Source organism: Tursiops truncatus, chromosome 6, assembly GCF_011762595.2.
Source record: "Tursiops truncatus isolate mTurTru1 chromosome 6, mTurTru1.mat.Y, whole genome shotgun sequence".
Taxonomy (NCBI): Eukaryota; Metazoa; Chordata; class Mammalia; order Artiodactyla; family Delphinidae; genus Tursiops; species Tursiops truncatus.
Window position 1 is genome coordinate 113,842,761 of NC_047039.1, and position 15,655 is coordinate 113,858,415.

The 15,655-nt window shown below is 54.9% G+C and overlaps 1 protein-coding gene and 1 pseudogene across 5 annotated transcripts in view; one reads left to right on the forward strand and one right to left on the reverse strand.

Moving 5' to 3' along the window:
* CAMSAP1 (calmodulin regulated spectrin associated protein 1) overlaps nt 1–15,655 on the reverse strand; it is a 55,127-nt gene that overhangs the window by 9,154 nt on the left and 30,318 nt on the right. For all 5 annotated transcript variants that reach the window (XR_004527198.2, XM_033859046.2, XM_033859045.2 and 2 more), the window contains 7 exons: nt 14,465–14,606; nt 6,043–6,182; nt 5,859–5,955; nt 4,195–4,351; nt 3,646–3,737; nt 3,018–3,102; nt 13–2,392 (listed from right to left, as the gene is read on the reverse strand). Coding sequence is in view for 4 of the 5 variants with exons in the window: in XM_033859046.2 (XP_033714937.1) it covers nt 13–2,392; nt 3,018–3,102; nt 3,646–3,737; nt 4,195–4,351; nt 5,859–5,955; nt 6,043–6,182; nt 14,465–14,606 (3,093 nt within the window). In the remaining variant the exon portion in view is untranslated. The remainder of the gene's footprint in view (nt 1–12; nt 2,393–3,017; nt 3,103–3,645; nt 3,738–4,194; nt 4,352–5,858; nt 5,956–6,042; nt 6,183–14,464; nt 14,607–15,655) is intronic.
* On the forward strand, nt 9,221–9,741 carry LOC109548694 (uracil-DNA glycosylase pseudogene; annotated as a pseudogene).

The window sequence follows — 15,655 nt, forward strand, 5'->3', positions numbered from 1 at the left end:
CCAGCGCTTTACCTTGAAGAAGAAGCCGACCCCCGGCTTCTGGTCGCCCTCGCTGGCGAGGTCCGCGGAGCTGTGGCGGCCTTCCGTCCCCCCGTCATCGTCGGGGGCCTTCAGGTCGGAGAGGTCCACCTCGATGAGGCTAGCCTTGCTCCTCGGGGGCCCGTCCAGGGCCGCGCCCCCCTTTCCTGGCCCGCTGAGGGCGGCGAGCCCCGCCCCCCTCACGCCGTCTTCCAGAGCCTCCCTGAAGCCCATCTGTTCTGAGGTGACGCTGGCATCCCTGGGGGAGGCCGAGACAAATGTCCGCTGGTTGTTCTCATCGTGGAGCCTGTAACCGGCGAAGCAGCACTCCTCGTGGGGGTCACTCCCAGGGTCGGCGACCCCGTCCCAGCCCGGGTCAGAGGGCGTCCGGGGGGAGAAGGACCGTAAGCGAGGGGCGGCCTCAACACCAGGTGTGAGGGCCTTGCTTCGGGAGGAACCCTGCGCTCGCTCCTTCGGCACCTTCAGCTCGGCCGGTCTTCCCGAACGGGAATTCCGACCCGGACCGAGCCGAGGGGCCTTGCGGTGGCCGGCCAGTGCCGTCGGCGAGAGCGGCTCGCCAAAGTGTATGGCCCCCTTGACCTTGGGTTCCTGGGAGCTGTTCCTGGGGCCCGGCGCGGGCAGCGTGGGGGACGCAAGCAGCAGCTGCTCCTGCTGCTGGGAGACCCTGAGGATGGCCTGCTGCAGCGTGCTGATGGTCTCGTTCAGCTTCTCAATGGACAGGTCGCACTCGCCCAGGTCCACGCCCACGTCCACGCCCTCGACAGCCTCCAGGAGCACCGCTGACAGCGCCTTGCTCCGCTCCAGCTCGGGGAGGGCGGCGGGGTCCTTGCGCGGATGCTGCTGGACCAGAGCCAGGTCCTCTCCGTCCAGGTCGGGGGGCCCCAGGAGGTCTCCCCTGCCCTCCTCCTTGCCAAGCAGGTCTCCTACCCGGGACACGCCATCGAGGTCGTCCCCGTTGTGCTGAGAGTGCCCTCCCGCCGAGGCCCCCGCTTTCAGTGGCCGAGGGGCGGCGTCGGCCCGGCCCCTCCTGACCACGTGCAGAAAGGCTGCCTTGCCCAGCTTCAGGCGCTGCCGCGCCGACAGCGCCTCCACCTTCTTCTTCTGCGCCTCGATGGCCCGGCGCTTCTCCTCCAGCTGCATGTGCAGCTGCACCAGCTCGGAGGCCAGCAGGTTGGCCTGGTCCCCGCCCTGCCAGCTCGGGCTCTGCTCGCCCCTCTGCTTCCACGTGGTCAGCGGGGCCGGGCAGCTCTCCGAGGCGTCGGGCGTGGTCTTCTGGGAGCTGCTCGTGCTCGACTTGGTCTCGCAGCTGTTGAGCCTGTGAAGCTTCTTCTCGGCAAAGCTGGTCATCTTCACGCTCCCGCCGGCCACGGAGCCGCTGCTGAGCTGGCTCAGACACGGGCTGGAGCGGCCGCTGGCGTCGTCCTTGCCCTCGTGCTCCTTCACTTTCAGGTCCTCCTGCAGCTTCGCCGATTCCTCCTCCCCAGCGTACCCGGCCCCCAGCACGGGGCAGTCCTCGCCGGCGAAGGCCTGCTCGGCCCCCTCCAGGTCTGTGATGTCTGAGTCGGAGTCCTGCCTCAGGATGGCCCAGGCCTCCGGGCCAAGGGCGCAGGGGCTCTGCGCACAGCTCGCGGACAGCCTGCCCTCCACGTCCTCGTCGGCTCTGCCCAGGTGAAGGAAGAAGCCGTCGGCTGGCAGTCCCCAAGACGGCAGGCTGGAAACGCCGCTGGCCGGAGGCCCGCCACGGGCGTCCCCCGCTGCCTGCGGCCCCGCCTCAGTGGGCGCGGGGCCGAAGCCCATGGGAAGCTCTGAACAGGAGATGGGGGTGAAAGTCCTATTCAAGTCTCGACTGAGGTGACTGCCAGGCGCCTTCTTCCGCCCAGGAGGCTGGTGGCCCTCGCCGGACCTCCTGGACGTGAAGCCCCTCGGCCGCCCCTCTCCGCACTCATCCTCCTTGGTGACCGCCTGCTTCTCCTTGGCTGGCCTGAGCACGGCCGGCATCAGTGGCTCCAGGAAGAAACTGTCGGGCTGACTTTCTAAGGCTTCCGCCAGCCTCTGGGGAGACCTGGCACCTGCCATCAGGCCGGGCTCGGCACCCTGGTGAGCCGCATCCGTCCTAACGATGGCCAGGAGCTCCTCACCCTCGTCCTCAATACTGACATTGTTCAGGAGGCTTCTTCCATCGGTCCTGAGGGCTGCGGGCTGGGGCTGGTTCTGCGGGGTCAGATGAATGACACTGGATGCCAAGCTGTCCTTGCTGATGGAGCGGGCCAGGCTGACGCTGTCGCCAGAGCCTGGGTCCACGTCGCAGCTCGCAGCGTGATGGAGAGCAAAGGGCGCTGGCTGAGACGCAGGCCTGCAACGTGGGGAAAGAAGCCATTGCACACGCCACGTCCCCACGAGAGGCTACGCAAGCTCGTGAGTGACGAGAACGCGAGTTAAGAAGAGAGAATCCAAATCTTACACACGGGAGACTTAAACAAACCCTCTCCCGGGCAAAAGAAAACCAGAGAGCCTTTCAGTCCAGCAACTCTCAGACACTCTGGCCCAGCTCCCCTTAAAGATGCTGGGGACCCCAAAGAGGTTTTATTTATTCATCAATATTTGTCACTTCAGAAATTCAAGCTGAGATCCTTTTAAAATGATTAAAAATTCCCGTGAGAAATCTATCACATGAGCAGTGGCCATATTTTCTAAAACAGACCAGTGCAGAGTGTGAACAGTGGGATCGTTCACATTCCTGCAGATCTGACATCTGGCTGCATGCTCGTGTCTGATCTGATTCAACCTGCTGTGGTCCCACACCTGGCGAGGCCCTGAGAATGGGAAAAGTAGTGACATCCCAGCGTTGTTACGGATATAATTCTGACCTCCAAGGGACTCCGTGGGCCCCAGGGGCCCTTGCACCACGTCTGGGGCACTGCTCTGTCAGACTAACGAACATGTCAAGTAGAAAGGTATTTGAAACGCGGGTGGGTCACCTGTTTTTTTTTTCTGTCCACGCTACTGATGCCCCTCGGGGCTGACCGTCGACTCGGGTTAAGGAATTAGATCGGTGTCGCTGGTCTGCAGTTGGAGGAAACAGTTTATGTTCAGCATTAAGTAACTGATTTTATATCATTTGAAATTCTGTCACTATAATAACCATTTCTCAAGGAAATGCACCATAACTCAGTACACCAAAACTGCTAAGGAAAGCAAGCAACCACAATACAAACATTTTTCGTAGTTTCGATAACAGGCAGTGTGTAATTCAACCGTGATCACGGTCATGAAAATAATCAGAGTTAATTACACGTCGATATCAATTAAATGACGTCAACGCCCATTGAGATAATGAGCAGATGTCAAGGTATAAGCTCTTGCCGCAAAAGACAACAGTAATTTTCTGTGTGCTCCGTGTGATTCCTTATGTCTCAGTAACATTTTCGCTGTAACGACTATGAATTCTAAGGTACGTCAATAAAGATCAAAACAAGCTCTGCCACAGTTTTCTCAACTCACATGACTACGCCATGGTGAGTCTATTTATTTTGAGAGCCATGATATTAAGGAACTCCAGCGAGAGGGATGGGAAACAGCCGGCAAAGGGGAGACGGCGCTCCTTACCAGCGGGGTCCTCTCCCTGCACTGTCTTTTGCTGTTTCTGTCTCAGTGGCAACAATGGATGCGATGGGCTAAAGGCAGAGGCCCCTTTCCCCCTAAACAGAGAAAGGATGGGAGAGAAAAATCACTACCTCACCAATCTTCAAGTTCAAAAACAAAGGCGTAAGAAGCTATGGAGACCATCATGAATTCACACCAACCTGTAAGAAGTTCACAGATTCCTTGGGAAAATTAATTATTATAAAAATGAACCAAAAATGTGCCAAGAACTTCAAATTTGGGATAAACATCCAAACTGCAGCTAGGGGACGTACTGACCTCTGGTTACGGCCTGTAATACAACAGGTTTCAAGTTTTCACAGTAAGTTCAAGTTCGCATTAAGGCTACCCTGCTCGCCTCCGGGGGAGCAGGGGCCACAGGAGGCCCTCTCACTACCTACTCCGCACAGGCCTGCCATCACCCCTGAGAAAAGGTAATCCCCACGGGAACTGCAAACCAGCAGGAAGAGGGAGGCCGGGTGGCGGCTCTGTCCCGAGAGCAGACAGACTTACAAGAGCTCAGGCTCTTCGAGGTGCAGGTGGTGCAGCTGCGTGGGGGGCTGCGGGTCGGCTGGGCTCGCCGCCGCGGGGCTGCCCAGGAAGCTGCGCTTGGTGGCGTTGGAGATGGGAACAGGAGGCCGAGTGCTTCGCGGGTGCGATACTGATTTAGCTGCAGAAACAATTTTATAGAGATAGTTACTGACACTTACAACACTAGCAAGAAGACTCTAAAATAAATCCGTTTTTATAAGCACCAAAGACCCAACTTTTTTTTACCTGAAACCAAAACTTCTCCAAAAAACTAAAATGGTTTCAAGGTCAACAAGTAAGTATTCTGTCATGAATACGGCAGATATTATACCAAAATGAGTACTAAGGTCAAAAGACCAACACAGAGTAGAAGAGCGAGCACCGGGACTGGAGGCTGCGTCTGGACGACTAACAAGCGGCCTCGTCGCCGGGGCCCCGGGGGTGCAGCCACCAGGACGCCTTGCCGGCCAAACCCTCAAGGCGGCAGCTGCCTCAGCTGCAGAAAGACCTGGTCTTCTGAGCCCAGCCTGTGACTGAGCACCTCAGTGGTCACTTCAGCTCAGGCCCCCGTGGGGTCAGGTGAGGAGATCAGGTCCGGCCCGAAGCTCCCGTCTGAACAGGGACCCCGTCTCTGAGGCTGCTCCCCAGAAGGCTGGCCCAAGACAGTGCCAGGGACAGTCCCGGCAACAGGAACCAGACTCCAGAGCCAGACCGCTCACTGCCCAGGGGTCTTACGTGAGGGGAGCCGCCGAGGTTCTCAGGGGCAGGGGAGCACGCCTTGGCCACTGCCCCGAGCCCTGGCCGTCTGGGCGTCTGCTCTGCCGACGTGGCGGGGGTGTATCTGTGTGTCGCTTCTGTTTTAATCCCCGATAAGGCTGAGCATCCTTTCATGACGTTATTAGGCACCCGGAGTCCTGCTTTCACGAAGCACCTGTTCGAGTCTTTTGCTCTTTTTATTGGTTTGTCTTTTTCTTCTTTCGATATGTTCTGGACACTGTGTATCTGCTGTAGGTATACGACAAGGATCTTCTACCCCTGGTAGCTACTTGATTTCCTTTTTTTTTTTTAACTCTTTTCATCATCTTTTAATGAAAAAAAGGTCTACATTTTAATGTGGCCAATTATCAATCTTTGCCTCTGTGGCTAAGATTTTTATATTCTTTGTAAGAAATCCCAAGGACATGAAAACATTCTCGCGTATCATCTTCTTAAAGTTTTGGAGATTCTCAAGGCTGGCAGATCGTTTTACTCTGTGGTAAAACAGATCTTTTTCTGCCTTGTTTTAGGGGCAAAAAAGTCAAAGCTGTGGAGGGTGAGGATTGGCATCACGGACTAGAGCACTTCCTGCCCGAGGTCCGTCAGAACCACCCGGAACCTTCTCTCCAACGCCTCCTGCTCGCCCTTGGACCCTGACGCCACAGGGCCAGGACGGACCCCCAGCTCACAGTCTGCAGGAGCTCTGTGCGTGACCACCACGGCGCACCAGACAGCGGCCCAGACGGTGACACGCTCTGTCCTCCCAAAAGAAACCACTTAAACACCACTGTCGTACAAAAACCAGGAACCAGTTAAGCGCACCTGCTGAGTGCTGCGCCTCGACTCCCTTAGAGGAAACAGCCGTCACTTACGGAAAGTTTGTCACTCACCATCTTTCAGTTCCTGAACATCCCTGGGCTGAACAAAGTCTGGTTTGACATTCTCAAACCACCAGAAGAGCTCGGCAATGAAAACCATAACGTTTGGCTAAAAGGAAAACGAGAAATCAAGGACACGGTGAGGAGCTTATTCACACAGGGCTTTAAAAATATGTTTTTAATAAGTCATTATTACCTTCAACACTAAGGGAGCGTACAGCATATCTTCTAGAGTGAGATAAAAGCACTTGTTCAGATACTCATTTGAGAATTCTCTCAGAAGCCGAATATTATACAGGCTGTCCGCCATCGACGTCACCTCTTTCAAGCATATATCTAACAGATAAAAAGAAAACTGCAATTTATTAGAAAGACATTCTGCTTCATGAGTGTGTGTGCGCACATACGTGTGCGTGTGTACACATGCATACAATTTTCAACTGAAAAACAATTTAAATAAAGGTAGAGGTGATATTTAAAAAGGTAATAACATTAACAGATTTAAACATCACAACAAGTATCATAAATAATGTTAAACATAGAAAGAAAACACTCAAGAAAAAGACAGGAGAAGTCTCCAGGACCTGAATTTAATTGTTAGCATCTAAAAAGTACACAATAATTACCCGAACTTTTAAGACTGGGCTTCCAATAGCAATGGTAACAATCACCTTTCAGTTTATAAAGGACCTGGCGGCATAAGGCCACTTAACATTTAACCAAGCTCCTTTCGAGGGAGGTTATCTCCGTGGTTGGGGGAGGGGAGCATAAAACAGGAAGTGTCAGGCTTATCCACAGGGAAGCACGGGAACACTGCTAATCACAAAACTCAGGAGCTGTGCAGAGCACAAGTCCTCCTCTGCTGCTGTCTGCACCTGTAGCAGGACAGCTGCCCATTTTACGCTGCTCTGCAGGATGCCAGCCCCTCACCCAGAGAATTCCAGCGCAGACACCCACGCTGGGCGCTGAGCGGGCTCCGTGGGGGGAGGTGGGCCCGCCCTCAGCCAGGAACCACTGGAACACCTAGATACCACTCCAGACTGAACTGGAGGCAGCTATCCTGATGACTCAGCTCTGCCTGTAAATAAATAAACAGGACTGAGAAACACCACTTATTTTAAAATAACTTTACTCCTAAGAAGAAACCATTTTCAGCGATTCAGAAATCTCACGCGCACACGGGGTTCACAGCACCCGGGGTCTGCGCATGAACCCTGTCCCGTGCGGCGGCGCCCCAGCACTGCGAATTCTCAAGAGGAAAAGCTTCTCTAAGCTGAGTAACTGTGCACGTTTATACTGCTAAGAAATGCTTCCTTTTTAAAACTCAGATTATGAGACATGACAAATGTAAAGAACAGGCTCCCGTGTCCTCTCACCCCAGATGGGACGGACGTTAACGCCACACCTTCTCCGATCCAGGTCTTACTTTCTTTCAGTGACAGAGCATCACAGGAGGTGAAGCCCGCCTCCCCCCAAGGCAACCCCTCTCCTCAAGCCCCGGGACCTGGCTCGTGTGTGTGTCTTTACCACGTATGGTCTCTGCCCATAAATCATATCAACAGTGCGCTGCCGACCTGGCTGTCTTCAATTTACATTCATGACAACAAACCGCCTACCACGTTGCAGCCTGTTATCTTCCCCAAACTCGGAACTACGTTTCCAAATAGTTCTCCGCTGCTGTGGGCAGATTTCAGTCACTCACTTTAACAGCGATTTAGGATTCCACAATTTTCACTAGTACGTAAAATGCCAGAAAAACCAAACTTGCATGCCGTCTGCGCTGGCGACCCTCCCAGAAGGGGCTGCAAGCTGTGCTGCCCACACCTGACCATCGCCTGGCCACGTCCCACCCCGCCGTACCCCCGGGCCTCTCAGCCGGGCCACCCCGCTGGGCCCGCTCTGCCTTCCTGCAGTGGTGCACCCCCTGCTGCTGCGGGCTCGCCCTGACCTCCTCCTCTGGGAGAAACCTGTTCTTGTTTTGCCTCTGGGCTGTTCATCCTTTTCCCGCTGATTTGTGGGAGTTCTTTTTGTATTATGGTTACAAAACAACTGACTGTGTGACGATCCTCTGTCCGTTTACATTTGCTGCAAACACTTTTTCATGGGTACGGCTTTTACCACTGAGTTTTGTCTGTGATGTTCCTCTGTCACCACAGTGAATCTTAATATGGTTAAACACAGGAATCTTTTCTATTACTTGGCTATTTTGTAAGTTAAGTAATCCATCCCAACACCAATGTCATAAAAATATTTTCCTCTATTTTCTTTTCAAAGTTTTAAAATTCTGCTTTTCCGGTTTGTGTCTTTCATCCAAGGAAGAGTGTTTGGCTCATGTGGGGTGGAGTCTCACTGCATCTCCCCCCACAGATGGCGCTTTGCCCCACATTCTGTGCTGGCCAGTCCCCCTTGCCCAGCCGTGGGCCACACCAGGCACTGGGGTCCCACAGAGAGTCACTGTTCGGACCTCTCTGCATGGCTCCCCTGCACTTAGCGGATGTAAAGTTAAACAAAACTTGGTCTTTGCAGAGCAAGTACCCCATGTTCCTCTTCTTCAAAATCACAACTTGTCTGAAATCTGGGACAAAGCAAGAGAACAATGAATGTCATGGATCATAACCCGTTGAGTAAAGTAAGAATCCACGAGGCCATCTTGATACAAATCACCGCGCGGATAAATAACGACAGAGGAGAGGAGAGCAGCCCTCTGCACAGGAGTGCTGACCCACCAGAGAACAAGCAGCAGAGCTAGAAACTCCCGACAGATGCCAATGCTGGGGTGAAAGCGCGACGAGAGACCAAAGCCACCCCCCGATCACTAGTCGGTCATAAAGCAAAGAGCGGTGATCTCAGAGGAGGAAGCCAGCGCACGCCACCTGAACCCAGGGACCATCCCTGCGGCATCATTCCTGCTGGAAACCCAGGCCCTGAAGGCCACCAGGAGGGAACGCCGGGCAAAGCCAAACAGGGGACAGGCAGCCAACTAAGCGACCTGCATGCCTGGAAAACGTCAAGGGCAAGAAGGGCTGAGAAAGGCTGGGACTCAGCTCCAGGTACAGGGAAGCAGAGATGGGACCCTCAACAGGGTGGTGATGCTGGGCCAGAGCCTGGATTGGACAGAAGAAAACAACACCAGGGGCGTCCCTGGCGGCACAGTGGTTAGGACTCCACGCTCCCCATGCAGGGGCCCAGGTTCAATCCCTGGTCAGGGAACTAGATCCCACACGCATGCCGCAACTAAGAATTCACAGGCCACAACTAAGGAGCCCGCCTGCCGCAACTAAGAGCCGGCACAACCAAATAAAAATAAATAAATAAATGATAATAAATAAATATAAAAAACAAAGAAAGAAAGAAGACCACAGCAAGCCCCACACCAAGTCTTCACACGGACCCAAACCTGCGACCTGAGACATGTGAAGGCCGCCACCCTGGGACAAGATCCACGGCGTGGACCCCATCAAGCCCACGGGTTCTGCTTCAGTGTTCAGAGACCTGGCCCAGACCTGGCCCAGACCCGCGCAGTCTGGGAAACACTTATAAAGAGCTGTCTGCAGACACGACGCTTTTGTTCATCCTGGTCACGGAGGTTTACCTAGATGGGCCAGCGAGGTGCTCTCCAGCTCACTGCTGCCCTCACCGCCCAGCACATCAGGCCAGTTCTCACACAGGCTGGGAGCACCTCACCGGCACCGTTGCATCCTGGCTCAATCCAACTGCGAGAGGCCTTGTCTCTGGCTCTGGGGCTCCTACGTTCAGGAGAAAGGCAGTGCCACAGACCGCGCATCCCTCCCCGCTGTCGGTGCACAGAGGGCTCCTTGGGTGCAGACATTTCTCTAAAATCAACGCGCTGCTGCCCAAGGCCAGCGAAGGGCCCGTCAACTGGAAGGATCTGTGACCGTGACCCCGGGAGAGGTCCACTGAGCAGTTTTCTAGAAGTTGCTATCCAAGTATCCGTCAGTGACAAAATCAAATTGAAAACATAATTTCCCTGGGAATTCTTTTTTTTTTAATACTTATTCTATCTATTTATTTGGTTGTGCTGGGTCTTAGTTGCAGCAGGTGAGCTCCTTAGTTGTGGCACGTGTGTTCCTTAGTTGCGGCTCGCCAGCTCTTTAGTTGTGGCATACGAACCCTTAGTTGAGCTATGCGTGTGGGATCTAGTTCCCTGACCAGGGATCGAACCCGGGCCCCCTGCACTGGCAGCGTGGAGTCTTAACCACTGCGCCACCAGGGCAGTCCCCTCCCTGGTAATTCTTAAGCACCCTGCACAAGGGAACACAGTGTCCACGGAGCAGCCATGAGTCAGGCTGCCAGGAGCGGCCAGAAGTGGCAAAGCTCCCCTGAGACCTCGGCCTGGAGGACGCCGCCCATGGCTCCACGTTCCTGGCAGGGAGATGAGGTCAAACACGCTGGACTCTCCTCTTCTTCGTTACTACTTTTATGGGTAAAGCAGGGAGACCAGCACTCTTTGGGCAGGGCCAGCTGCTACTAGTTTTCACCTGGTAGGTTAAACTGCAGGTTTGAAGGTGTCGGGTGTCTTCATTTGGAAAAGGCCCCCTTCGCCCAGCCTGCATTCCCATCTCGGTCAGGTACACTGACCCGCGATCTTTCACGGAGCCCCCAGGAAGCCTGAGGACATTCTGCAAGTTCTCAGAAATTAGGGGTCAATTTCCTGACTGTAGTCGAGGTGAAAATCGCTAAGGAACAGTCCTTGGTGGGAACCTCCACCGACAGGCAGAGGCCGGGGAACGTGACTGGGTCCTGTTTGCGCAGTTATTGGGTATTTCTAGGGATAAGCTGTGCACGTTGAACAGGAAGGAGACAGGTGGATTGTTTTTAAGAGGAAATGCTTTTCTGTTAGGTGCATCCTGCGTTGAGGTTTCTGAGCCGGCACAGATGCCAACGCTGGAGTTTGGTTTTTTTGGATTGAAATCACTTGGGGAGTTTTTTTTTTTACAATACTGGTGAATTTTGCTTTTTTTTTTGGCGGTACGCGGGCCTCTCACTGTTGTGGCCTCTCCCGTTGCGGAGCACAGGCTCCGGACGCGCAGGCTCAGCGGACATGGCTCACGGGCCCAGCCACTCCGCGGCACGTGAGATCCTCCCGGACTGGGGCACGAACCCGTGTCCCCTCCATCGGCAGGCAGACTCTCAACCACTGCGCCACCAGGGAAGCCCGAATTTTGCTTTTTTAAAAAATACTTATTCAAGTGTGTGTTTTGTTTTGTTTTGTTTTTAACAGACAATCTTTATTAGGTGTGCACCTCCATCTTAGATCCTGTTGGAGATGCTGTTTTGCTGTTAGGTGGGTTAAAGGGTTAACCCTGGGTGAATTTGGTAATAAAAGGTTGTTGAAGTTTAAAAAAAAAAAAAAAAAGAATGTGTTTGTTCTCCAGTTATTCCCAACTAGCTCAGGGAGAAAGAGCACAAATGTGACAAGATGTAACGGCTGGAAAGTCTGGGGACAAGTATGCACCAATTCCTGCACCTTCTCTGTAAAAGTAAACTCACATCGAAATAAAGTCTGCAGGACTTCCCTGGCGGCGCAGTGGTTAAGAATCCACCTGTCAATGCAAGGGACACGGGTTGGAGCACTGGTCTGGGAAGATCCCACAGGCTGCGGAGCCACTAAGCCCGTGCGCCACAACTACTGAAGCCCGCAAGCCTAGAGCCCGTGCTCCGCAACAAGAGAAGCCACCGCAATGAGAAGCCCGTGCACCGCAACGAAGAGTAGCGCCCGCTCGCCGCGACTAGAGAAAGCCCACGCGCAGCAACGAAGATCCAACGCAGCCGAAAATAAAAATAAAGTCTCCAAAACAACCATTTTGTCCCTTTGGCCTCCAGTCTTCCACATGAATTTTACATTCCCTTGTCAGTTTCTGTAAAAAGGACTCGCAACAACTGCATGAACAATCAGGGGACATCACAATGTTTATACTGCTTCTTGGCATCTAAGAATATAGTTTAAATCCCACCCGACGGCAGAGTTCACGATTTTTCCCACGGTCCCACATCTTTTTGTTGCGTTTATTCCCCAGCACTACAGACAGGTCTTCTGTGGGTCCCAACACTCACCAGGAGCTGGCACCGTGCGCGGGGCAGGTGCACAGAGTCACCCTGCCAGGGCTGGGGCTACGGCACCCCCTCCCGTCCCCCTGACTGCAACAGTCCGGGGTCGAGAACCTCTGTGGGGTCAGAGCACGTCAGCGGCAGGCCAAGGGCATCCGTCACAAACGGGCAGTGGCTTCTAACAGACCTTGGTCTGTGCCTCCTGAGATGAACAGGAGAACACGCTCAGCCGTTCAATTCTTGTTTTCTAGGACTTTACACAGGATTTTCAACCCATGTTAAGAAGGAAAGAGAGCCTATGCCCTTCCTCCCATGCTCTGCTCCTCGTGCCGGAATAACCCCAGCAAAGACGGCCTGCACGTCTGCTCTGGAGCCCTCCCGGGATGCCTGGCTTGGCCTCCTCTGCACCCCTCTGCTCCGCTCCTTCACCAGGTGGCTTGTCCAGAGCCCAGGCGGGCCGTCCTCTTCAGGACGGAACCTGCAGTTCAGCCTGTCTCCTCCATGTGTTGGGGTGATTTCTGACCAGAGGGGAAAGACTACTCTTAATTTTTCTTGCTTCAGCTGTTTTGGGTTTATTTCTATGTTCTTTTCGAATGCGCTGAGATCAACCTGGTTCATTAATTCTTAAATTCCTTACTGTCCAGACTGCACTGAGGCGACGGTTCCCTTCACCCGTCGCTCTGAGCTGCGTCCTGTGGGTTCTGGCACGTACGTCGTTCATCCATTTAATTCAACAAACCTGATCACATTTGTCCCAGACGCTATTTTAGACGGTTGGGATGTATCAGTGAACAAACAGATAAAAACGCCTGCCCTTACAGAGCTCCCACTAGAAAATTCCACTGTAATTTCTACTTTGATCCATGAACTATTCTGAAGTATCTTCTTTGGTTTCTAAGCACTAACAATTTTAAAGGTTTGGAGACATACGCTGCACGTTTTTGTTACTGACTTCTCGTTTTACTGTGTTGTGAGGAACTATCAATTCTCTGCAATCCGTCGAGGTTTCTTCCGTGGCCTGAATCAAGCCCACTTTTGTAAAGGCCTCCAGGCTTCCTCGTTTTAAAAGAGCACGACCCCTACGAGCTGGTGCACTGGGCCCAGCCTGCGTCCGTGTGTTCAAGGCCCCTCTGGCCTCACCCTGCCCTCCCCTGCTTCCTCAGCCTGGTCCCGCAAGGCAAGTCGTGAGCCTGGCTCCAGTCACTCCACCCTGTGGTTCTGTCGTTTTTAAAGCCCCGTTTTGACGTTCCGCTATTAGGTGCAATGAGCTTCGGTGGGTTTTCCCTTCCTCGGTAGCACAGGCTCTCTGTCCCTCGTAGCTGTTTTTGTCTCGAGGCCCCGGAGGACAGGTTAGAGACAGGCTGGACAAAGCCCGAGGCAGGACTGCCTACCCACACACGCAGCGGGCGGAGGGCCGAGGGGAGGGAGCCCCGCGCGCTCGAGCGCCCCACACGTCGGCATTTTAAACACTCTGCGCTCGCATTCAGGGCTCGGTCCGCGGCGCCTGCCGGCTTGGTGGTGGCAGGGCCCCTTCTCTGCGGGTCTGGCGGACCCTGGCGGTGGCTGTGCTCCCACACGGCAACACTCTGCTCTGACTCCCGCCAAACGAGTCCTGGACCCGAACGAACTCGCCTGGCAGCTCACTTCCTCAGGAACGACCTCCGCCTCCGCCGCGAGATGAGCCTCCTGGTCTTCCCTGGCCGCGGGGGAGCCTCCCCAGTCCTTTCCAGGGCCCCGGTTACAGGTCTCAGCGGCACACGGCCCAGGCCGCACGGGGACAGAGGCCTAACGGACCTGGGGCCAGCACGTGCCAATCTGGGGGTTTTCAATCACAGATGGAGACCCCCTCCTGGAACCTGAGCCCCCCTTTCTTTCAAGGTCAGCTGTGTGCTTTAGAAACTACAAAACCCAGCACTTCTGCACTTGGATCAGAAGCAGGACCGACGTCAGCTCAGCACCGGCAGTGACTCTGACAGACACTCTACGTGCGGCCGGCGGTCAGGGCATCTGTGGGCCTCACACCTCCCTCCCCCAGAAAGAAGAGGACTCAGCAAAACCTACATCAGAGCTCCTGTCCGCACGGCCCCGGACAGGTGCCCGGCGCCATGCTGCTCACGGCATCACCCGCACCTCTCCCCGCGGCCAGGCGTGAGCACCTCAGAGACGCACGACACGGTGATACCAACACCAAGCACACGAGTCACTCACGGCTTGGCAACAGACGGGTCTGCACTCATTTTCCTAAACCACATTCTAGATGTTTTAAATCAACTAGAGTAGGGCTGACGAGCTCTCAACTGTTCTGAGACTGAAGTACAGTCACCAATACTTAACACGTTACCCAAATATTTCAAAGTCCCATTTCACCCCGGAGAAAACTGGTGGAGGCTACCGACAAGCACGCCACCGTCAGAGCTGCCCGCCTCTGCACCTCCCCGGTTGGCACTAAGGACTCAGGGCGACTCCCCGGTGTTCTGACTGTTTGGATCAGAGCATCCTAACAGCCTCCTGAGCCTCAGGTCCATTCCAGAGGCACGTGCTCCACTCACCGTCCAGCTTCATCTGCTCCGGGCAGTAGTAGTGGACCACGGCCAAGAGAGCAGCCCCGTGGCTGCCGTCCCGCATCAGGTCCTCCAACAACGGGAAGTAGGGTGGCTGCCTCGTTGACAGGTGCTCTCGGCGGTAGCGCACCTGCGGTGGAGAAAAGGGAAAGGGTCACTACGCGCGAGGTGCCGTCACTGCTGCCTACGTCACAGGCAGGCCGTCAAATCTAGAGTTAACAGGAGTCCTGCGGGACGACGTTTAGAACAACGGCAATCACGTGGGAAAGCCCCAAACGTCTGGCTTGCACAGTCCGCCTGGAACGTATGTCACGATCCAGGGAACTGGGCTTCGTGGCCACACTGGGTGACAGCAGTTAGTCGCTAATGACACCCGGCCGTCTCACTCTAAAGGGCCGGGCACACCCAGGGCAAGGAAGCAGGACACACGTCTACACTGCCAGAGGCCGCGCACCATCAGCGGATGAGAAACAAGTTAAACGGCGAACAGCCTACGCTGGGAAGACCCACGTTACTGTTACTTTTCTCAGATTAGCAGCGTTAACCTTGGCCACTGTGAAGAACACGAAGCAGCACTAACAGAGTTTGAGAAAATACCCAAAACCAGGTTAGACGGAATGTCGTCTCATCCGTCAACCAGCCCCTCCGTCAGTGCACGGAAGCGTCAGGAACCTGAGTGCTGTAAAAAACAGGCATTCTTCAAGGTTTCTGTGCTTCTGCCTTTACAGGAAGCCACGTGCACGGTGCTCTCCCCGCGCCCCTGGGCACTGCCCCTGGAGCTGGGCCTCGCTCACGAGCACAGACACACAGGCCGCCAGGGGACCACGTCCTGTGGCACAGGTGAGCCTGGCATTTCCTGCAGCCGCGCCTTCTCCAGGGGAGGAGAACACAGTGCCAGCTCGAGGGAGAAAACCCGCCACCCGTGCTGCCCGCTATGGACCTCCGCGAGCCGTGCAGGAGAGTCAACCCAAAGGAAGGCGCCCCAGCAAGAACGCAGTGTGCGCACAGCGCAGGGCAGTCAGCACCGGCATCTGCACAGAACACGCCTCACCCGTGCACGTGCAACGCACGCCACTAACACTGGCCTCGACATGGACTTTAACTTGTTTCTCGGGCCGCCGTGCCCAGGGGCCAGCCTTGGGGCTCCCGCATGCAGAGCCCGAGGCGCACGCCGGGCCA